Source organism: Ambystoma mexicanum, chromosome 9 (genome assembly GCF_040938575.1).
Source record: "Ambystoma mexicanum isolate Mex_15411 chromosome 9, UKY_AmexF1_1, whole genome shotgun sequence".
Taxonomy (NCBI): Eukaryota; Metazoa; Chordata; class Amphibia; order Caudata; family Ambystomatidae; genus Ambystoma; species Ambystoma mexicanum.
The window spans coordinates 787242721-787267665 of NC_090931.1; the positions used below are offsets into that span (position 1 = coordinate 787242721).

At 47.1% G+C, this 24945-nt stretch overlaps 1 protein-coding gene across 4 annotated transcripts in view; it reads right to left on the reverse strand.

Moving 5' to 3' along the window:
- The window catches only part of ANKRD44 (ankyrin repeat domain 44), a 1456106-nt gene that overhangs the window by 176000 nt on the left and 1255161 nt on the right, over window positions 1–24945 (reverse strand). For all 4 annotated transcript variants that reach the window (XM_069615728.1, XM_069615729.1, XM_069615727.1 and 1 more), the window contains 2 exons: window positions 16753–16898; window positions 4506–4588 (listed from right to left, as the gene is read on the reverse strand). In XM_069615728.1, the coding sequence (XP_069471829.1) occupies window positions 4506–4588; window positions 16753–16898 (229 nt within the window). The remainder of the gene's footprint in view (window positions 1–4505; window positions 4589–16752; window positions 16899–24945) is intronic.

The following is a 24945-nucleotide window of genomic DNA, read 5'->3' on the forward strand; positions in this document are numbered from 1 at the left end:
TTCATCCCCCACACCAGCTGATCCACTTTTTTCCTCTTAATGGGGTTATTTAATCCCCTCACATTATATGTCAGTATTTTTAATGATGCCATCTCATCTATCATTTACTCTTCTTGTTTTTGTTTGCTGATCCCTGGATCTACACTCCCCTCCGCCCCCCCTCCGAATCCTTCCCCTAATCCCCCTAACACCAACAGTCCCCAACATAATGTGCCCCACCACCTTTCCCAACACCCTGAGGAGGGTCCCGGTTCCTATGATCGCCCGGACGAAATGTCCACCACACCTTGCCATTCCCTGCAGGGAATACTAAACCCCACTAATAGTTCCAGGATTCGCCTCCCATCCCGCCCCCATGGACGGCATACTCATTGTAACGTTGACCATATTCATTCCCTCCCTGGGGTTCATGTTGTGTCACCCTTCCCATTGTTACTTGTCTAGCTTGCTTTCATTGTTCTCTTTTTCAAGCCTCCTATGCCCAATCACTTCTTAATGGCTTTCCTGCCACGGTTTGCAAACTTTTTCCATTCCCACGGCTTCCTGCGGTTTCTGTTTCCACTCCGTTCTCCCTCGCCTGACTCTTGACTATCTCCTTGTATGTTCAGAATCAGTTGTCCTTCTTCACATGTGGTGATTCTGTGCTGTCAGCCTTCCCACGAGAAGAACAGTCCAAAATGCAAACATTTCACCAGTGGACCCATCTGCCTTCTATTCTGTAATGTAGCTTTGGCTGGGTCTTGATAGAGTTGCACTTCCTCTCCATTGATCCGTACCTGGCCTGCCAGCCTTGTTTTCCATATAATTTGTTCTTTCTGCTCATACAAGGTAATAGCCACCAGAACATCTCGAGGGCGGGCCCCTAGTTCCTCTGTTCTGCGTGAGCATACACGATGTACCCAGTACATCTGAACCAAGTCTTCTGTGTTCTCTGCCGGAATTCCTGCAAATAGTTGTTAGTAGTGGCAAATATGTATCCTCCACTTTTTCAGAGCGATTTTTGATTCTAATATTGGATCTGCGTGAGCGTTTTTCTAGATTATCACATTGTATATCCGAAATTGGCCATCAGGCGTGCAAGACGGTCCAGGGCCTCTTCATTTTTTTGCAAGTCGTCCTCCACACTCTGAACTGCCCCTTCCATTGTGTCTGTACTTTCTTCCAATTTGGCAACATCCAGTTTTAGTTCCTACACAGACTATTTCATTTCTACTTTCAATGTCTCAAATTGCGTTTGAAAAGAGGCCATGAACTGGTCTTGGAATTCCTTGAACCAGCTTTGCATATCTTCTTTGCACATTGCCATTGATTCTCCTGCTCTGGTCTCCTGTTGTAGTGGGCTTTGTTTGTTACCTCCACCCTGTGAAGTCGTCACTGTCTCTGTGCCCCACAGTTGATTAATGCTCACAGTCTGTTTTGCTTGGGGCGGTTTGTGTGGTCGGCGACGTTTTCTCTGTTTTGGACGTGTGTCTATTAGTGTCCATTGTGCTATGGGCTTATTCTATATTTAATCGAGGCCTCTTCTCGTGGTTTGATCTGCACGCTGCCCGTCATTGGTTTGCTTAATACTCTTTGCAGGGCTCTGACCACTGTCCTAGGGCTCCCCAACCCCTCCTCTGGTGTCTTTGTTCCTCCTACAGTATTGCCTCTGCTGCCGCTACCCCCTCTCGCCTGTTCCCGCCAGGATTTCGATATGTGCCTATTGCATTGCACGCTGCATGCTTCTATTCCACATTGCTTGTGGGTCGCAGGTCGGTTCCTTCCCCGGGTATTACTGCCATGTTGTCAGGGGGGTGGGGGGTTTGTACCTAGATCACACCAGCTACTCCGGTTGTTATCCGTCCTGCTGGCGTGCTCCTGGATGTTTGCGGATGGCTGTGCATCAGGGGAGGGGAGAACGCTTCCCGTTATGCATCCTTTTTCTTACATGTTGCTGGGCTTTTAGTTTCCCCTGCCACTTGCTCTTCACTCTCGACATCCCCTCTCCATGTGTTGGGGTCCCACCGCTCTCCAGTTTCCCCTGGCCCAAAATTGCTGCAGTCTCCGACGTGATCAGGGCCTGTGTCCTGTCCCCCATTGCCTTATGCTCTGCTCACCCATCCCTCTCAGCGAGCGGCACAGCAATATTTTCTGTATAGCTTCACTGCGCACACATTCAAACTCCTGAATATGACCACCATTCGGTGTACCTTCCCCTTTCCATAAGGGATGGTGTTGGATTCGTCCTTGTTGCTTTATTGTACACTTTCACTGCGGCCCAGTGGGGAGAGGCTCTCACACACGCCCTCGTCCCACGGCAGCCACCTTGGATCTCTCACAGGCAAGATTTGGCCACTAAAGTGTAAGAAACTTGGTTTAGGAAATTTGATTCATGCGAGTCCCATGAAATATGTTAAATGAAAAAAGAGAAAAGGACAACCCACAGGTTAAAGAGTGGTTACACATGGTAAATGTCATAGATATGGGCATATGTTCACCCTACAATTTTTCAAGGCTGACCCCTGAAAAGCGAGCTGGGTTATAGATACCAGAACACAATGTCAAAGTGTGAATTGGTCTTCTACATGCAGCTTTGACAAATTGTTGGAAAAGCAACTTTCTTGTCCTTGTCAACACAGCCACTGGGAATAAGACACACTGGGCTAACTTGCCCATAAAGATTTTTATTTACTACAATAACCAAAAAGGTTGTCTCTTTCCTTCTCTCTTTCAGAGGGCATGCTTACCCAACGATCACCCACTCCAGGCACAATGTACAAGGTGATAAGGGAGGAGAGGGTCACAGTTGATAAGAGAGGAGAGAGTCACAGTCTTTCCCTCTCAATAAGCGACACCATGGGAGAGGATGGATGATTGTTGCAGCTTTTTCCCCTCGTCGTAGGATTTTGAGGGCAGGTCCTGAATCCCCCATCGCAGATTTCTCCAGGACATAGTTAATCAGATAGGTCTGGAAACTACCTGGTTCCAGGCAAGTACCAAATGAGGTTACCAAATGTCTTTTCCTGACTTTTGTTCTGTAGGTTCCTTAGCTCTTGGGGTTCCCAGACAGGGGTCTTGCTTCTGGATAAGCAAGATAGATACTTTGGTAGAGTGCAGGCAAGGGGATCGGACCCAGATTTAGCTTCATACTCACCTCTTTCACATGTCTGATTCCTATTAATCCGGTACTGCCCTCCTTGGCTCCATGCCCCACTATCATACCTCCTCCCACTGTGGACTCCTCCACTTCAGATTGACTTGCCCCTAACCCAGTCCCTCTCCTGGTTCTCACCATGTGTAAGAATGGCCGACCATTGTGGATTTCAATGGACCAATCTACTTTATTCTGCTTGAGTAATTGTTCGTGGTTCTCTGGTTTCTGGTATACTTGTAAGTTTGTTTGTGCAGCATTGATGCTGTGGATAAGTAATGTTTCCTTGGGGTGTTGTTGAACTTGGACTTAACTTCTGCTTTCCTGGGTTGATGATGGAGTATTTCAGGGACCAACAGAGCTGGCATGGCATCCACGGATCCCACAGTGTTCTGAGCATATTGCTTTCTCTTGCTGGATGTTCAATGAACCTGGCACCATGTCTGCTGACCCCTCTAGCAGAAACTAGTTCAACCAGCCTTCCACCCAGTATGGTCTAAAAGGTGCTAGGATTACATGTCACCTCTGCAAATATACCAGACTGCCTTCATTCAGTTAATTATCACCAAATGTGATGGCTTGATGTTTAGATGGGAAATGAACAAACATCTAAAACTGAGAATAGTAAGAGAAAAGTAACAGTGGAACACTTCAACATTATAGCTCAGTGCAAAAGGATTACCTGTGTGCATGGAAAAGATAACTACACGTGTCCTCTTGACAAGACAATCAGATTTAACATTTATATGTTGTTTTTAAATGGTACATTTTTATAATGTGATGCTTTTATGCTAATGAATCTGAAACAAATTGACTGGTTGATAGCATTGAAATACAACAAATATTGATAGAGGACTATGGCAAAATCAACAGCGAATCATGCTCTTGTGAGGAAAATAACATGTTGCTCTTTTATTTTCATTATAACTAAATCACCTCCACATCATTTCAACAATTTTATTTGCGCCAGCCTGTTTTAAGTTAACTTTAGTAGAGTGGAGGTGTACTGATTTTTAAAGAAAATTCAGTTTTGTATTTGATATATTTCTGTGATCTAACATATAGTTCAACAAATTATCAAATGACATCAGGTTGCAATGGGACCAACAGCATATACTAAAACATTTACTTAGGACATAACTGAAAAAGCAACGTGGAGCAGTCTAGCCCTTGGCCAGTGTGCATCTTTTTGTTTCACTATACAGAAACATCAGGTATACGTTTGGGTGTTTTCAGGAGAAAATTAGGATAATTAATATTTGAAATTAATTCTTGTGTGTATAGGCTCCTACTACTAAAAACGCTTATAGCAAACGCTTCTAGCATTAGGGAGTTCTCTGTAAAAGCTGTCCGTTAATAAGGGTCTTTCACGTACTTTACTGCAAGCTAAGTGCAAGGCTGTATTCAAGTCCTTATCCTTCGCTGCCAAATCCACCTTTGTGCTGTTGATCAAGATTTCTGCAACAGAGAAAAAAAAATACAGAGCCATTACCCACCAACAGACCGCATCTGGAAACGATGCCATCTGCTCACCACATTTATAATATTGATCAGAATCTTGAATCCTGAACTGCTCGAGGACCTTATTTTTACTTTCACTTTATTTACATGTGTTTATTACTACCATTTTGTGCCGCTCCCTCTCCCACAAAATGAGGCCTCCGTAAAAAAGGTAATTGGGGAAAAACATGTTGAAGGATCAAACACTTAAACACAGAAAAGGAGTGGTGTAGTCTACTAATTTTAACCCTATCCCAGATGCGGGGAGTGGGTGAGCAAAGTCCCTGAAAACCCTGATGTGCTACGAATGTCATCAGTACATTTTCCGGCCATGACTCTTCTCTTTCCTGTTGCAGGACTGCAAATCCCATAGTGCACCTAGCAGCAACTATGAAAACCTGGACTAGAGTCAGGAGAATCAAGAACAGCCAAAAATGGTCTGTGTATTTCATTGCCAAACTGAAATGAGACATCCAACACCTGACCCGACAACCCAAGAGGGACCTGAGGTGAATGTAGGGGGTCGGGGGGCAGCAGAAAACAAACTAGGAGTGAAGAAAGACTGCAGAGGGACAGGAGAGACAGAAACCCTCCCCAAACTGAACTGGCAACAAAACTCACCAGCACCTGAGAATAGTCACAGGGAGAACAAGCAGCCTGAGCGTATTGCTAATACCACACCATTAGAGACAGTTTCCAAAACCACTCTGGAAAAGGGGGAGGCGCTCAAGAGGTTTTTTTTAAAACCTCTCAGCTGTGTAACACAGCCCTTGGGATAAGACAGACACAGATGGGTTCCTAGAGCCAGGTGAGCACTGCATCCAATGGAAGGTAGGGGTGGTGCAGAGACCTGAACCAGCAGTACCATAGTATCAAAGGAGAGAGAAGATAAGGTAGAGCGTGCGTTACAGGGGTGCGGTCAGGAGGTGTGGAATGATGGAGAGTGGGTGGCAGAACTGGAGAAGAGTACATGTGAGGTATATGTGAAAGTGGTACCAGTGTGTGTAGTGTACTGTGAGGCGGGGCTTGTGTAAAGGGTGAGAGGTAGGAAGAGGGGTATAGTGAGAGGTGGAAAGAGGGATGAGAAGTGGGAAGAGGGGTGCAGTAAGAAGTGAAAAGAAGAAAGTAGTGACAGGTAAGAAGAGGAGAAAGGTGAGAGAAGGAGAGGGAACGCGTCTAGGAAGACAAGAGGGAGTAGAATGGAAAGAGATACAAAGATCAGGGAGAAGAGTGAAGGGAGAGACTTAGGCCGAGACTGAACCAGAGCATCTGAGATTGGCACTCATCCCATCAAGCACATTAACAATCCTGGGGAGTGTTTTGATAGGTACACTCTAGATAATCCCTGCAGAGAGTCCGGTAGATGAGGATGTTGTCTGTAGACCTCATTTCCAGCAAGCATTAGATAGTAGATGTTCCTGATCGCTAGTGTGGAAACCTGGGATTTAGGGGTGCCTTGGCTCGGGAGGAAATACCCAATTGAGGTGAGAGAAGATGCTCATAAGTGTATTCCACCTTCCCTTTTTCCAGCCTGGTGCATTCCATTGAACATCTACAGGTCTTAATATTGAATCTTCTGCCTGTCTTGCTACTGAACAAGCTAATATTAACAATGAGAACAGTCAATGTATGCTGTCTTGTTATGAAAATAAAACCCCTTAAATCTTCCTGGAGACTCCTGCTTTACTGCTGCATTGACAGGCTTCCCTGTTCCCTTACTCAATGGCACTTGGACCACATAAAATAAAATAGTTATTAGTCAAGTTTCGACACTGTTTCTTGTTTTAAAAGGTATCACAAACAGCCAATACAAATACATTTGCATCTCAATAATCCACTCTTTAGAAAACACCATCCCAAAACAAGTGAATCTTCCTACACAACCATAACATACGGAAGGTGGTGCCTACATTACTCCTACAGTTCCAGCAAACATCTTCACAACACAACACAACTTGCATGTCTACATCCTCCAAGGTGACCAATAAAGATAGTGAGTAATCCGTTGTTGTATATACCGAAACTCCAAATGAACCGTGTACCTAAGCAATCCTGCACATATGCGGTTCCACTCAATATCTGACAACAAACGGCCTAAATCTGAGTCCCAATTACCAATACCACATTGCGATGCCAGTGCAAACTCAAAAGGCGTAATACATTTGTATAAGGTGGGCGCAGAAATAGGCATGGTCTTAGATACATGCCTCGCCCGTGGTCTTGCTCCTATCTAAGACCGTTGATGGCGCGATTCCTTCTTGAATTGCCCAGAACTAGAGCTGCATAGCCTCTCTGCACAATGGTAGAGAACCTACGCCTCCTTTTGTTGAGGTAGTACATGGCGACTGTGTTGTCCGTCATTATCAGGACATTCTTTCTCCGTACAGAGGACAGAAAGGCCTTCAGCGCTGGTCTGATGGACAGCAGCTCCAAAAGACTGATGTGCAGTTTGGACTCCGGTGGAGACCAACGACCGCTGACTGTCAGATTGTGTGGCATGGGCTCCTCACCCCGTGAGTGAGGCATCCGTCACTACCGTTATCTCTGGCCATGGTTGCCAAAAAGGTTCTCCCTTCAGAATGTTGTCCTCACAGGCCCACCACAGAAGATCCTGCGCGACTCTGCTCAGAACCTGAAGAAGGTCTGACATCTTGCCCGAGAATTGACACCACTGAGTCCTGAGAACCCATTGAAGGGATCTCATGTTTTAGGTGAGCCTGCAGCACCAGGAAATTGCAGGTTGCAATGGGGCCAATAACCCTCAAAAAGTCGAAGGCCGGAAGATGGTGAGCCACTTTGGAATTTGCTGACCATCTGCAGAATGTGATGAGCCCTCACCTCGGGTGGCAAGGCTTTTCCCAAGGATGCATCCAAGACCGCTCCAATGAACTGGAGTCTTTGGGATGGTATCATGTGGAACTTCTTGTAATTGAGGGAGAAGCCCAGGCGCAACAGAAGTATGACTCTTGGTCTTCTGTTCCGAAGGGTTCAGCGGCCGCCTCCTTGAACATTTTTAACATTTCCTGTCTGAATGCCTCCCATTCAGCAGGAGTCGATTTGGTAGGGCAAGATACTGTTCTCTCAGGAGAGGTGTTGGAGGAAGAGGTGGAAGGTGACCTATGGGGTATCTTCTTCTTTGAAGAAGAATGGTGCGATCCACTCCTGGGTCGAGAGCATTATCTTTGACTTTTTTCTTAAAGGAGAGTCGTCTCTCGACTCGTCGGGCGCTTTTTCGGCAGAGTCATCGAGGGGGATTTAGTTGGGGGCCTACCTGCCACTACTTTGCTCTTTCAACGCCTTACCGGTCATTGCTTGACAGGATCGACAGTTTGCAGTCTCATGCTCCACGCCAAGACATTGCAGACACACTCGATGAGGGTCCATGAGCGACATCTTGGTGCCGCAATCATGGCATTTTTTTAATCTGGTCTTCGAGGTTGATTGTGTCGATGACTAGGCCATTGCTTTTGAGTATGTCTCAGTTGATAAATGGAACCGAAGCACGCTGTAATTCTCGAAGGGTTAGCTATCGTGGAAAAACGGAATTGAAGCAAACGGGTGCTGCACGTGCTATATGTGCCAGTGATGACGTCAACATTGAGGCAAAGACCCTTGAGGGACATCGAGCCAACTATCGATGCACAGTGCCCTCTGCCTAAAAAACTATTCTGACGCAGCTTAAACTGGAGACAAACATATCAAAAGATGAGGAATACGTGGGAGGACAATCCATTCGAGGATTGGATGACACAGCGACATCAAAGATAAGCTCTATCTGAGCTTAAGGTATGCATAAATGCATCACTTCGGTGGACATCGGTTGCAGACACTGCTACTCATCCATGCACTTTAGAATGCAGCTACGACTACAACAAATTCGATGTAGCTGGACACACAGCCATTTCGCACTGAAACACCAGACTTGCCTAAACACCTCTGCGATTAGAATACAGCGACAACCTATGACAAACTTCGGTCCAGCTGGGAACATATGGAGTCTCCGGCACCAGCGATCTGTTCTGACCTCCCTCAGCACCCGTCCACATGCCTGACCTCTTGGGTTACTTACTGGAGCGTAGACAGCCCGCCTAAGTTCTAATCTTGGCCAAATGCACACATGCATCTTATGTCTCCTCTGAGAACTTTCCCATACTTGGACTTCGGTCTCCGAGGATGTTCCTACCACAAAGTGCATTGAAGCCATACAAATGGGAAAAGGCGCTATGCAAATCACTACTACAATGCTACAAGGTGGGGAGGAGGAGTACTAGTGTGGAGGTGGCAGTATTTGTGGTTTGGGATAAGGAAGTGGAGTAGTGTGGAGAGGTGGAAGTAGGGGCAGTGTGGAGAGGTGGGAGTAGCAGTGGTGTGGGGGTGGGAATAGTAGCCCTGTTGGAGGAGGAAGTAGAAGTAGTTTGGAGTAGGAGTAGTGTGGAGAAGGAGAGTAGTGGTGTGGAGAAGGGGAGTAGTAGGACAGAGGGAGAGAGAAAATCCTCTTAGGTAGAGCTAGAGGGAAAGCGGGAGATGAGAGGGGAAAGGGAAGGGAGGAGAGTAGCGAGGAAGGTAGAGAGAGTTTAACATCCGGGAAAGGACTAGAAGGGCATAGAGGACCAGACTGGAGCGGTTTAAGGGCACTATCAAACTAGGATCCTGATAGGTTTCACTTAGATTGTTCCCAGAGGACGTCTAGGTAAATAGGTTGTTTGCCTTTAGGCCATCACGAGAAGAAAGATAGCTTTTGGATATTAAGGATTACTGATCACTAGTACCAGCCTGGGTAGGTGTCACGCCACTTACCTGGAGACCGGGGTCCTCTGCTCCTACTCGCTCTCCTCCCTTTTGGCGGATCTATCCGCGCTTCCGCTTGTGGGGATCCGCCATGGGGAGAGCTTCTGGGGTTCACGTCGGGAGTCCTCTGCGCATGCGCGGGAGACCACGGTCTCGATTCCGCGCATGCGCAGTTGATTGGGCTCTCTCCACAGCGAGGGCTCGCGTTCCGAGCCTCGCTTTGGATGTGCCGGCACCCAGTAACGAGGCGGCTTGCGTTTCAAGCCTCTCTCGGGTGCCGGCCATCCTATAAAGCGAGCCTCGATCAGGAGCAAGACGCGTCTCAACGAGGTTTGTCCTGATCGTGTTCAACGCTCGTTTCGCTACCTACCAGTTCTGCCCTGCTCTGTCTCCAGCTTCTGTCTGAACCCTTCCTGGGTTCCTGCCCCTGCAGCTTTTCTGGTCCTTTGTCCTTTGGGGTCTTGGGGATCCTTTTGGCCTCCTGAGTTTTTCCCTGGGTTCTGCTTCGCTTTCTCTGGGTTCCCCTTCTCAGTCCTTTCCAGTCCTGTGCCTGGGTTGTTTTTCCCAGTCCTGTTCCTGGATTGGTTTTCCCGTTCTGTGCCTAGGTTGGGTTCCCAGTCCTGTTCCTGGGTCGGCTTCCCTGTCCTGTTCTTGGGTCAGGTTCCCACACTCTGCCTGAGTCATCGCCTGTTTCCTTTGGGGCATTGAGTCTCCCTGCGGCTTCCAGTCGGATCTACCTCCTGCCTGCCATCCTTGTTCCTCCAGTGGTTTCGGTTGCTCGACTCGACCACAAACTACCGACTTCACAAGTCTTTGGACATTCAACATCTGCCTCTCCTGTCAGTGCTTGCACTGTCCTGACGCCACGCAAATCAGGAGAGTGCGTCCCGTGGCGTTGGGAGTCGGTCCATCTTCCACCTTGTGTAAACCTTGGGTGGCGGAGAGGCGGTTCCTCGCGTCATACGCTCATCGTCAGTCTGGCTGCCACGTCAAGATCTTCTTCCAAGTCTTCAGGTAGGCTTCACTCACGTAATACCCAACTTAACAGATTGAGACGCCTACCTTCGGATTTGGAGATGGAGGACGGTCAAGACATCAGAGAAGAACTTCAGGCTCTTCGTGCAAAGATGACGGCTTTACGTCAGGAAAATCAGACTTTACGTGAAATGGTATCGCAGGGGGCTATGAGTGCATCGCAAGGAGAGAGTTCATTGGCACATACTACTCCGATCAAGTTCGATGGAGACCCCCGACGTGTAGCAGAATTCTGCAATCATTGCCGAGTCCATTTTCTCTTCAGACCATCTCATTTTACCAGTGACAAGGCCAAGATTGGATATATCCTGGGGAATCTATCTGGAAACGCTCTTGCTTGGGCCACTCCATTGGTGGCCACCGATAGTCCAATTTTGAATGACTTCATGGCCTTTGAAAAGGCTTTCTTGGAGGTGTTTCAATCACCAAACCTGGCTTCCGTAGCCCAGAACCAGTTGATGGACATGAGACAAGGAAGTGCTGACATAATAACTTACATAAGCCACTTCCGTCAATTGGCGACCGACTCCCAATGGCCAGAAGTAACACAAAGTACCTTGTTTCGTCGAGGATTGAGAGATGAATACAAGGACGAATTGCTCCATATACCCGAACCCGAGACCCTCCAACGTCTTATCGAACAAGTGCTTCGGATTGACCAGAGACTTACAGAGCGAAGGGCAGAGAGACGTCGGTCTGAGAAGTTTCATTCTAAGATGCCTAATGTACCAGTCGGGTCTTTTGGTTCTCCGGAGTCTGGCTCTGAACCTATGCAATTAGGGGCCTTGAGAGGACCTTTATCTGAAGAAGAAAGGAGAAGAAGAAGAACCCTGCGTTTATGTCTTTCTTGTGGAGCGGCTGGGCATTATCTGGGTTCATGCCCTCTACGTCCTCAGAAAAAGAAGGCGGAAAACTAGGAGACCTGTTGCGTAATGGGAGGGCAGCAACAGGTCCAGCCTCTCTCTCAGGCCTTTCCGCATCTTGTTTCTCTTCTCACCCCATGCAACCAGCTGTTTTATTGACGCTGAAAATCAGGATATCGTTGCCTGATAAGACTCTGGAAGTTTACGGACTTCTGGATAACAGAGCTTCTGGTAATTATATCGACAAATCATTGGCCAACAGCAACGGTATACCCCTACTCTCCAAACAGGCAGCCCTACCGGTTGAAGTCAATGATGGTTCACCTCTGTCTTCTGGACCCGTCCGTCTTCATACTGTGGGACTGGTACTGAAGATTGATGATCATTTAGAGACTTTGGCCTTGGACGTGATCAAGTCACCCATCTACAAGTTGGTTTTGGGATTACCATGGTTGCAATGCCACAATCCAGTTATTAACTGGAGTACCTGTACCTTGTCTTTCTCTTCCACCTTCTGTTCCCAGAATTGCAACCTGCCAACCCAGACTCCTGTCTCTTCTACACTTTTGGATTCAATTGGCAGAAGTCCGAGACTTTGTTCCATATCTCATGTTCCCCAGGAATATGCCGCTTTTGGACATGTGTTCTCAGAACCAGGAAATATACCATTGCCCCCACATCGCTCTTTTGATTGCTCAATTGATTTGTTGCCAGACGTAGAAATTCCTCATGGAAGGCTGTATGCGTTAACCCAGGAAGAGAGTCAAGTGCTACAAGACTACTTATCGGAATGTTTAAGTAAGGGATATATAGCCCCTTCGAAGTCACCTGCGGGCTTTCCATTATTTTTCGTAAAGAAAAAGGAAGGAGCTTTACGACCCTGCATGGTCTATCGTCAATTGAACGATATAACTATAAAGGACCGCTATCCCTTACCCTTGATTCGTAACATCCTGGAAACCCTCCACACAGCGCGGATCTTCACTAAGCTTGACTTACGTGGGGCTTATCATTTGGTTCGCATTAAAGATGGAGACGAATGGAAAACCGCATTTAAGACCCCCTTTGGACACTTTGAGTACAGGGTGATGCCTTTCGGTCTAAGTAATGCCCCAGCTGTCTTCCAGAGATTCATGGATAACATCTTCAGTGATTTAATTGGAATATCAGTTTGGATCTACTTAGACGATATTTTGATTTTTTCAAGATCTCTTGAGGAACATGTGAGACACGTTCGTGAAGTCCTTCTCCGTTTATCCTCTAACCAGCTGTTTGCTAAGGAGGAGAAATGTTCTTTTCATCAACACAGCATAGAATTCGTGGGATATGTGATCAATCATACCGGTATTGAGATGGATCCCAAGAAGGTCCAGGCCGTCCTAGATTGGAAGCAGTCACATGATGTAAAGTCTCTGCAGCGCTTCTTGGGTTTTGCCAATTTTTATAGGCGCTTTATTCCTCATTTTTCCCAAACTACAGCGCCACTCACAAGGTTGACCAGCAACAAGACTGTTTTCAAGTGGGATTCTTTAGCTTCACAAGCCTTTGCCACCTTGAAGACGGCTTTTACCACCGCCCCTATTCTACGTCACCCCCAGGACGAATTGCCCTATATTGTGGAGGCAGATGCTTCCGATTTCGCCATTGGAGCGGTCCTTCTGCAGTGTGAGCCTAAGACCTCTGTTGAAGATCCAGTGGCCTATTATTAACGTAAATTGAATTCCAGTGAAAGGAACTATGCGGTTATAGAGCAGGAATTGCTTGCCATAAAGATGGCTTTTGAAGAATGGAGACATCTCCTGCTTGGGGCACGCTTTTCTGTAGAGGTCCGTACTGATCACCGGAACTTACAGTATTTACGTTCCTTACAGTGCCGTACGCCTCGCCAGGCTAGATGGGACTTTTTTTTTCCTCTGTTTCAGTTCCATGTTACCTACATCCCTGGTACCGCCAATCTGAAGGCGGATGCGTTATCACGTTCTCTGGAGAAGGTGGAGCGAGAGGTTGGTGGGAGTGCCCCATTGATTTCTCCACACCATTTCTTGTTGGCACGGTCTCCTCACCTGCAAGCCATGTTTGATGCTACCCAAGCAGATCCAGAACGTGCAAACCTACTGCAGCAATCATTGGTTTCAGAACGAGACGGTTTGCTGTTTTTTCAGAAGAGGTTGTACATTCCGGTAGGGCCAATCCGTGATGGCATACTACATGGTTTTCATGACTCCTTGATTGGGGGACATCGAGGAATTAAAGCTACGCAAGAACTAGTGTCCCGACAATTCTGGTGGCCGGGGTGGGCCAGTTCCGTCAAGAAGTATGTGGAGAGCTGCCCCGTCTGTGCCCAGACGAAAGTACCGAGAAGAAAGCCTCTAGGACTGCTTCTTCCTACTGAGTTGCCACCGTACCCGTGGCACACCATAGCCACAGACTTTATTGTAGACCTACCTCCCTCCGACGGATGTACCTGCATAATGGTGGTAATTGACTGCTTTACGAAATACGCTCATTTCATCCCCTTTAGCAAGATACCCACGGCTTCTCAGATGGCATCAGCCTTCCTGCATGAAGTATACCATTTACATGGCCTTCCAGAAAAGATTATATCAGATCGGGGATCGCAGTTTGTGTCATCTTTCTGGAGTAGGGTATGTGGCCATCTTGGTATTCACAGGGCCATGAGCTCTGGTTATCATCCGCAGACCAATGGCCTCACCGAACGGACCAATCAGACCCTAGAGGGGTATCTTTGCTGCTTTGCCAACGCTACACAGTCCAACGGGAAGGCGTGTCTGGATTTTGCTGAAGTTTCGTACAATAATTCCATCCATTCCTCTACTGGAATCAGTCCGTTCTACTGTTCTTCTGGCCAGCATCCGAAACTGATGCCCTTCCATCCTGTACCCGCTAGTACGGTTCCGTCTGCTGATGACCTGGTGTCTTCCATCCAGAGACAACATGAAGTGGCACGTAAGACTTTGGAGTTTACAAGGAGTCGTATGAAGGTTCCGACTGACAGAAGGCGATGTGTGGAACCAGATCTCCAGGTGGGGGATAAGGTTTGGTTATCATCTAGGAATTTGCCACTTGACAATTTGCCGGTTAAGCTGGCTCCACGTTATTTCGGCCCATTTAGGATAACCAAGCGCCTATCCTATGTAGCTTTTCACCTTGAGCTCCCACGTTCTTGGCATATTCACCCAGTCTTTCATGTTTCCCTTCTGAAGCCTCACGTCAACGACACCTTTGGTCGTTTTCCCCTTCGCCCGGCCCCAGTTTTAGTTCAGGGTGTCCCCGAATTTGAGGTTCAGGAGATTTGTGATGCCTGCTATCATAGAGGGGTACTACACTTTCTAGTGGATTGGAAGGGATACTCAGCTTGTGACCGCACTTGGGAACCACAACAGCATGTACACGCACTTCGTTTAGTGCGTGCTTTTTACGAGAAGTTCCCTTGGAAGCCTGGGGCCCCTGGTCATCCTGGGAGGGGTCATAGTGTCACGCCACTTACCTGGAGACCGGGGTCCTCTGCTCCTACTCGCTCTCCTCCCTCTTGGCGGATCTACCCGCGCTTCCGCTTGCGGGGATCCGCCACGGGGAGCGCTTCTGGGGTTCCTCCGCGCATGCGCAGTTGATTGGGCTCTCTCCACAGCGAGGGCTCGCGTTCCGAGCCTCGCTTTGGATGTGCCGGCACCCAGTAACGAGGCGGCTTGCGTTTCAAGCCTCTCTCGGGTGCCGGCCATCCTATAAAGCGAGCCTCGATCAGGAGCAAGTCGCATCTCAACGAGGTTTGTCCTGATCGTGTTCAACGCTCGTTTCGCTACCTACCAGTTCTGCCCTGCTCTGTCTCCAGCTTCTGTCTGAACCCTTCCTGGGTTCCTGCCCCTGCAGCTTTTCTGGTCCTTTGTCCTTTGGGGTCTTGGGGATCCTTTTGGCCCCCTGAGTTTTTCCCTGGGTTCTGCTTCGCTTTCTCTGGGTTCCCCTTCTCAGTCCTTTCCAGTCCTGTGCCTGGGTTGTTTTTCCCAGTCCTGTTCCTGGATTGGTTTTCCCGTTCTGTGCCTAGGTTGGGTTCCCAGTCCTGTTCCTGGGTCGGCTTCCCTGTACGGTTCTTGGGTCAGGTTCCCACACTCATCGCCTGTTTCCTTTGGGGCATTGAGTCTCCCTGCTGCTTCCAGTCGGATCTACCTCCTGCCTGCCATCCTTGTTCCTCCAGTGGTTGCGGTTGCTCGACTCTACCACAAACTACCGACTTCACAAGTCTTTGGACATTCAACATCTGCCTCTCCTGTCAGTGCTTGCACTGTCCTGATGCCACGCAAATCAGGAGAGTGCGTCCCGTGGCGTTGGGAGTCGGTCCATCTTCCACCTTGTGTAAACCTTGGGTGGCGGAGAGGCCGGTTCCTTGCGTCATACGCTCATCGTCAGTCTGGCTGCCACGTCAAGATCTTCTTCCAAGTCTTCAGGTACGCTTCACTCACGTGATACCCAAAGCCAATAATTTTGCCTTGTGAATAAGTATTTTGCATTTGCCAGGCATTGCTATGATATGCCCAGCTACTCACACTATTTTGCAGCTGCTACCATCAATGGGCAGTGAATACCATTACGGAAGTGAATGGCAAATGCCTTTCCCATGCCTACAGAAAAGCCAAAACTGTTGACATGGCCAATACTTCTTTTACTTAGATTATTCCCAGAGGGAAACACTGTTTACTTTGAGAGTCAAAACTCCTAGGCCGCTTAGTTGTTTCCTCAGATGCGCTTCCTTTTAAATCTTGGCAGCACACTGGAGGGTGATGGGGACTTCGACGAGAGTGATACCACTTAAATTTAGAAAGGGAGAATAAAGTTACCTTAAACAGAGACCATGACACACTTTATTACTTGACCCATGCTGGCACTGTTAGCTTAGCTCATTCCCGAGATTAATCTATAGGTGTTTATCACAACCACCCATTTCTTTAACAAAATAAGTATGATCCTTTTCTGTGCGTCTCTGGTGTGTTGTCATTTAAATGTAACAGACAATGCTACAAGGTGCTTCTAGGATTTCTTGAAGCAAATTAGGATGATCAAAATTAAAACCTGAAAACATTCTAGTTGGCATAATTTCTAAACTATAAAACCTGATCTGTATTGGTACTCCTATAGGTAAATATTTATCACATTTATTTCACTCGAGAAGTCGCACCACTGTTAAACACATCCTAATGTGATGCTAGTTACTACTTAACCAGTTGTATCACATGCATTGTGTATTACCTTTAGTGTCCTTTAATTAGATGAGCAGAAGACCTAGGTAGTGTGCGTTTTTGGCATTAAGTGTGTTTGCTATCTTGTACTTACAATGGCACCTGTCATACAAGCTGTTGCTTCATATCTACAATCCAAGGACTAATTCAACAAACCAGCCTGTTGTAGAGCCCCAATCATGCGTACCAACTGCCATAGCGTGTCCATTTTCTGCTGCCATCATTATAGGAGTTTTCCCTGAATTGTCTGCAGCATTCACTTGTGCATTGTTGTTTAACAGAAGCTGTAAGCATTCCACATGATCCTTGAAAGCTGCTGCGTGAAGTGGAGTCCTAAGAAATAGGAATAACAAGATACCTTGTAAGTCAAATTCACCCAGGGCTGTTGGTCCTTCAGTCAGCATGTCAGAATGTGCAACGACATATTAGGGATGGGTGCAGAAATGACAGTGACAGGTGTTGGAAGGGGGAAGAAATTCACCAGCATGCAATAAAAGAATCAAGTAAATTACACAGCTCCACAAACAAGTATTGATAAAGCTTTTGATAGGCACTGGGAAGGTATTTACCATTTGCCAGCTACTGGCATCATATACACACATTACCTCCAGAACTCTTCTTTGCCCCAGCCATATTATATTATATTTGTTCTTTTAAAACGTGCTTAATACCAACAAGTGGTTTCGAACAGCAGGATCGGGATTCGAACCTGTGTTGCGCTGCGTTGTCTTGCTACCAAGACAAACGCGTTGCCCCGGAGCTATCCTTCCTCTCTGCAGAGGAGAAAAATGCAAACGGAAATGTTGACCCACTTCAGATAAACTAGCAAGCTTAGTTATATTATTGCTCCATTTTATCTTAAAAAAAAACAAAAACGTGTCTTTTGCTATAGAAATAGTAGGATGGCATCCCCCTGATTCGTCCAATTGCTGATGGGCAGAGTATTTTTGTCCTAGACAGGATACAAAGCAACTGCATAACAGCATTGGCTATGTGACATCAGGATTCAGGGAAATAAGACTTGACAAGATTCTCAGGTCAACTTCATGGGGTAAAAACAGGAATATCTTATGTTTCGAGGTGGCTCAGTTTAGTGAAGGCACATCGGCTATTGGGAAAGGGAACTTGGTTCCAGGCAACTGAACGGAGGTGGGACAAGCAGGAGAGACCGGTTGTGGGCCATTGTCAGTATTTTTCAGAATCTTGGCTGCAGACCATTGCAGGCCAATTGGTCCTTAGGATTGTGCAGCATGACCACAAACATGGAATTCTCATCTGTGCCTCTAGCAAAAGACGCATGTCAGACACCTGGGCCATGCCATCTGGAAAAGAAGAATGCTATAATGCAGGTATTCGAGGTTCGGGAATCAAAAGTGTGCATATATATCTTGTCCCAGCAGTCAAAAGATGAATGCTTCTTTTTTTAAATCACCTCTGCAATTCACAAGGCCTCAGGTGTTTGTCGACTGGCTTTGGACTTGAGAGTGAATCCATTTTTCTTTTTTCACAAGGGAATGCCCTTGCTCTTCAAAAGGGACCCTCCAGTGTCGCTAGATTTGATGGATGCCTATTGGAAGCATATTTTCCTAAACCCATAAGGACCCCTCACCATCAGTTCCTGGCTTTGCAGAGTGACCCAACATTTTCAGTTTATAGCTCTACCTTTCCACCTCTAAATGGCTCTAAGGATTTTTTTTAATGAATGTGCTTACCCCTTTGATGGCATAATACCACCTCAAGATGATCTCAGTGTTCCTTTATCTGGATGGCTGCACCTCAGGCGCACCTCTTCTAGACCAATGGTACATGCCCCAGATGAACAGAAAATGCTAGATGTTACAACAAAAGTGATTCACCATCCAAGGTATGTCATCTAACCTCCTGGCAACTGTGGGTCTCATCTCAATAGAGGGACCTTTATTACATGCTTCAGAGATTTGTTCTGCTCAAAGAATATTTATCTTGAAAACTGAGAAGAAATCTAACATGCTGTCTCCAATGCCAGGCAGTTCACTCTGTTCAATGTATTTGCGTTTAGGGGGACGATGGTCTGATGTGTTTTCTGGTATCCTTGAGAAGGCTGCACTCAAGTTCCTAATCTCTCATCGCAACTCTTGTTGACATCCCAACTATAATAAACTTTGTGTCTCAGCCACACTATTGTCTGGTGGTTCTGGGAATTCAATACTCAAACAGAAATTGACCTACAATTGGTGCTCCAAAGCAATATCGCACTCTCTCCATACTCTATTCTCTGAACAAGAGGACAACATACAAATGTTTCTACTGATATTTTCCTTTGGCACAAGGCTCATTATCAGGAATAAAGCAATACCAGTTTTGGACCTTAATCCAACATGGAGGCCTATTACACAGCTCAGTTCGGTAGAACCAAGCCATGCAGTCTAGTGTTTTGGGTGTGGCTGGGACTGGAACTACTTGGCCTGGAACGACTTTACCTGTGCTACTTAAACCACACCCAAACAGCAGAACATGCTTCGCGTTATTCTGCACTCCTGCAGCGTAACGCTCACCATGTCCAGCTCCTGCTCATCTGCTTCTCTGGCGGCCCGATCCTGAAGCCCTAGATCCGGATTCCATTAATAACCTGGAAGAACAAGAACAGCATTAGCGAGCAAGAACACTTACCTGTGAAGTAACCGGTCTTGAATCCATCCTGCACTTTGCTTACCTCGCCCATCTCCAGAGTTCGCCGCAACCTGCAAAGGTAAAGAAACAAGGACAGCATTAATAACAATTCTTACCTGGGCAAGCAGGGAGTCTTGGCAGCACCCTGCTCATCTCTTACCTCGCTCATCTCTGGGTTTCACCGCAACCTGCAAGGGAGAAGGAACAAGGTCAGCATTAATAAAGCACTTACCTGGGCAAGCAATGCTTCGATCGCTCATCACTCCGGAACATCACTGCAACCTGTACAAAGAAGAGAAGAGAACACAGGTTAGCAATTAACACCAATAAACAGAGCAGCGCTGCGCGCATTAATAACTCACTGTGGTCTTCGCCATCGGTGCGGCAACTCCGAGATTGCAACCATCCCTGTGAAAACAAAAAGAGACATTGTTAGGGAACAGCGTAGTGGAGCAAGACGCAGAGAAGACAGAGAAAACAGAGGGAAAGAAAGAGACAGAATAAAGACAGAAAAGACATTATAACTCACCTGGAAGACAGCAAGCAGAGTCAGAGTCACAGCCGGTCTGGACCCGACATAAGGGCACACGGACCAGTGAAGCAACTAGGTCCACGGAACGCCCACACCAACCAGGCGCCCCTACACAGAGACGCAGGACGGAGAGTTCAATGCACAAAAACCTAAGTTGAGCAATAACCACAAAGGAGGGGATTTGGACCAGAAGGAGGTGGGAGTCCACCCATCACAGAACCAGTATCTTAACCCTCCATTCTCCTGTAATAGGCTCTACCCAACATCTGGCACATAACCAAGCAGAGAGGGGTCCGGGATAGCGCTTAGAACTCCATCCAGTATCGTGTGGCGCCACCGTGGATACCAGGTGAGCGTAATAGAAGATTCCAACCTTTCATATTCACGGATTACAGTATCACAACATTTTGAGCTGACGTGAACATATTAAAGTATTACCATTAAAAAGTTCAGATCTTCCACTCTCCCAACTAAATTCAATCAATTACACAATCACACACATCTCCATGGCCAGTTCACATGCACTATGTAATCTGTTCACTGCTTTATGCTTCCCAGAGAGCACTGCTCCACCCTAGAACTAACCAGGACATTCTGTAATCCAAATGTTTCCCTATTCATAACTCCTTCTCTGTCCATGAACACGGAAAAGGTTACTCACAGCATGCATCATGCTTCAGATAAAGCAATTAAAATATAGCGGCTCACTCATACCCTAAGGAAACAAGCTTGGGAGTCTATAACTTCAGTAAGCGACCCTCTTCTGTAATTTATGCCATCTGTTCACTCTACTGGCCAAAGGGGTCCTTTCAATTACCTGAAATCTGAGTTGATCCACCTGGATGAAATGTCTGCAATGAGGGATTTCAAGTGCTCTATGTGACCCTCACTCTTGCACTCCACCATGCATCCCCTTACTGTTCTCACCTACATAGATTTGTTCACAAGGGCATTTGATCAGGCATACAACTAGTTTAGACAGCTATGTTACAAGTTGTTTCAATTAGATTTCTTCACCTATGCATGGATGTGCCATCAAATTTCCGCTGATGATGTTATTGCAAACACTGCAGTTCAGACACAATTACATGGCTGCGGAAACAACAATTAATCTTGCATGGTTATGGCATCTGTTTGAATCAGTATATCTTGCAAATTCTTTTTTATTTTATGGAAAACAGAGGAGGTGTCTGAGAAATCAACCCCGTGTCAGGGGATGTACTGGGCCGCTAACAGCCCACTAGCCCGAGCTTAGGCAGGTCTGAGCAATGAGAGGGCCCCACGAGGACTCATGGCTGTCACCAGCCAGGTATACATCCCATCTGTCATGGTCATGAAGTCAGGGGCACAGGCATGCCGGGGTCGCATGCACCGGAGACCTGGGTGGACACTGTCCTGGCGCTTTTGGCACCAGGCTCATGAACAAAAGTAAACAAGAACATCCATTTAACACCAAAAAGCTTTTATTATGGACATAGCACTTCAGATGCATTAACCTTGAACATTCCATCCATTAAGCAGCCCCAAGTGTATTCTTGGGTGTGGCTGCTAATGGATTGCCTTTGCACATGCTCACACTCTAGGAGTGGCAGGGCATCGCTGGTAAACCGGCCCTAATGGGCGTGCCCACTATCTTATATACTCTGCCCCGATCCTCAAGACAGACGCTTCACGTTATTCTGCACTTGCAAGCAGTGTAACGCTCACCGTCGCCTGAGATCAGACTTACCTTTGAAGATCCTACTCCCTGGACATCCTGCTTCCTGCCAACATACTTACCAACTGGGGGAAGCTGTTCTTACCTGTACATCTCTTTGGCAAACCAAGTATTCATCTTTACACTTTCCGGAACGCCGAAATCTTCATCTTGTCACCGCAGCATGACACGCTCCATCGTCGACAGCAGCGCCTGCAAGGAAAAACAGAAGACAAGGTTAGACATCAAAAAAATAGTCTGTTTAAGGTTGGCTTCGCCATACTTCGCGCTTTCCTTAAACCTTCACTTACCTGCTGTCGAACATTGCAGCAGCATCCATCTTCCATCCGGCCGCGTCTCGCGCCTCACAGCTGCTTTGAGGCTGCATTTCCATCTAAGGGAAGAAAACAGAAGAGACATTATTGCGGGCAGAAATAGGAGCAACATATAAAGACATTAAACAGAACGAACAGCATCACAAGAGCTCAAGAAAGACTTACCAATCATACGGAGAAGCGTAGTCGTAGCTGGACTGGACTAATCCTTATCAGGGATCAGTGAAGGAATTAGATCCCATTCGACGCGCCCCTGTCAGAAGTAGCAGGACGGAGAGCTTCTCTTCCATAATTCACAGGTGAGCTTTATGGGTCGGCGTATGCTTACAGAAACCGTACTTTGGGATGAAGGGTTCGAGAGGTACAACAATCACAGATTGGTGCACTCACACACTCTTATCTCCACGCAGGAGCAGTATCACCATGTACCACCGCTCACAGCTTTTCTACTGAGGGAGAGGCCTGAAGGGGGTGATTCAAGTTCAGGGAGGGCTCCAACCGTGCCCCAACGCCTACGCAGAGACCAGGTGAGCGTAACACCATCCTAGAGATTGAGTACAAAAAAGAAGGTGGGTGAGGCGCGCACTACCGGTCCTGGTCAATTAAACCTGTTGCAAAAAGTAAGTAGCTGGGTCACATCCCAAACCGGACAAATATTCACAGGGTTAGATCCCTTCTACTGCAAATCAGGTACTCAGTATTAACAGGGTTAGATCCCTCAGCTGCAGTTCTGCGGTCTGTAGTTGTTCTCCTCCTAGCGCTTTCTTATCTCAAATAATCATCAGGGAGGCTGTTAAGCAGGTGTGTCTAATTAGACTCAAAGGATTCTGGTAGCTGTAGTGAAAAACATTTTTTCTGTTCAGGTGACTAGCAACCGACACCCCTCCAAAGCATAGGTCCTTCCCAATTTTTGGGGGAGGGGAGAGAACCATCTATATGATTCGCCAAAGTGGGGCACAGTCACCCCGTGGCGCTGCCTCTGGAGCCCGGGACTCCCATAGCATTCACTAGAGATTGCACAAACCCAATCTCTAGTGAAGATGGCCACCGCCATAGTAAATAGAAAAGGGACATAGTCACTGGCCATACACAGGTATATGGGGTGGTTGGGTATATTACTGGGCAGATTACCGTAGATTAACAAATCCCCTGAGATGAAGAAGAGCCCAGACTACCCAAGTATGACTTGCATCACAAAGACAGGGACGAGGAGGAGGTGCAGAACTGTGAAGATCACTACCAGAAGAAGGTGTGAACATTCTAGTTTTCCACTAAGAGCCACTAGCAACAACAACCTAAAGACAGAAGACGGACTAAGGAGTTTGTCAAGCCTTTCCTTGAGGAGCTGCTAGCGAGGAAGAAGTTTGGCGTGGAAGCAAGAAGGGATTGCTAATTGGGAGGCTGGCAAGAAGGTGGAGACGTCCCCAAAGGATCCGGCATTGAAGGACCGACTTGGAAGCTGGTGAAGCAGAGGTGTGGACCCGCGGAGAAGCTGGACTGTGCAGTCAGGTACAGACGCACCGTCTGCGAGAGACCAGAGCCTGCAGAACCGCCTCAGTACATCAGAAGGAACCGGAAGCCACGAGACTAAAGAAGGAAGAGCCTGAGACCGACCAGAGAAGGACGGCGAAAAATCTAAAGGTACGTGGGTAGCCAGGACGGTCGGTGGGGGCACAACTGAGTCAGGGAAGACTCCAAAGAAGTTAATAGAGCAAGACCCACAGAGCAGGGGCAAGAAAGGAACCCCTGGGTAAAGAACCTTAAATATCTAATGTGAGAAACCCAGACCCACAAGAAGAAGTATAAACCATCTTCTTCATAGCAGTACCAGGCAGGAGAGTAAACCAGGTCGGCCGGAACAAAGCTATAGAGAAATACGGGTCTGGGACCCGCACCCACAAGAAAGGAGAAGTATAAGTCATCATCTTCGTGGCAGTACTTGGCAGGAGAGTGATCCAAGTCTGCCCAAGTCTAGAGATGAGGACACCTGGCTCTGGGACCCACAATCTGAAAAGGCCAGAGAGCGCAACCCTATGTCTCCCTCGCGGCTGTACTTGGCAAGCCAGAAGACCAAGTGGGCTATAGTGGGGAAACCTGGGTCAAGAACCCTACTTGTATAGGAACTATTGAGAAAGAAGGATAGAAAAGTGAAACAAGAATCATATGGGGAAGGGGGTCATTTCCCTCTCCCCCCAACCCCTTCCAGAGTATCGGTAAGCGTAAAGTGACTGTGAAATCAAGATACCAGGAGAAGGGGGTCATTCTCTGCGTAGTGCTACATCTATAGGAAAAAGGACACTATGACCAAGAGGCCAGGAGAAGGGAGTCATTCCCCCTAGTTTTGTATGAGAAACAGTGAAGCCAGAGACCATGAGAAGGGAGTCATTCTCCTGGTAGTTGAATCTGCAAAAAGGATTAAACCACAGAATATTGTGATCCAGGGTAAGGGAGCCATTCCCACTGGTTAAGAACTTGCAACCAGAACTGTTCCCCGTTCAGGAGAAGGGAGTCATTCTCCTGGACCAAGAACATTGATGCAACCTTCTAATTTAGTTATAAGTGTAAGGGACAGAGTTAGAGTTTTGACACAGGATGGCAGACTCTTTGGTTTACAAGGACATTCTGACAAACCCATTAGCATTTTAAGAGAGGCAGGGAAACCCCTCATAGAATAGCGCAGGGGCAACACACTCACCTTGGAAGCAAGATGACACGAAGCAACACAGGTTCAATCCCCAGTTCTGCGCTTAGAAACCTCTGGGTGTTAAGCGCGTTGTAAATAACCAATTACAAAGTAGGGAAAGTTACGTTTCCCTTTATTTTCTTGGTGAATAAAACTCTATAGTAACCGCTATGCCACCTGTGTCAGTCTCCTCCTTCTGCACCCTTACAGTATGTAAGCTGTGGACATTCGGGACAAACGCAGATATTTTGGCTTGGAAGGAAGGGATCTTGATACCATTTAATCTGTGAGAGACTTTTGGGAACTTTCAGTTACCATGCATATTTTTAGTAGCAATTTCACCTGGAGATATCCGGACACTTCAGTTGCCACTTACGCCTTCTCCATTTACTATTTTGCCCCAACTGTAACCTTCCACAAAAAACAGTTTAGATGTACTTTCTATTGTGTGTTTTTTTTATGCTGATCCCTGTCACGTTCGTAAC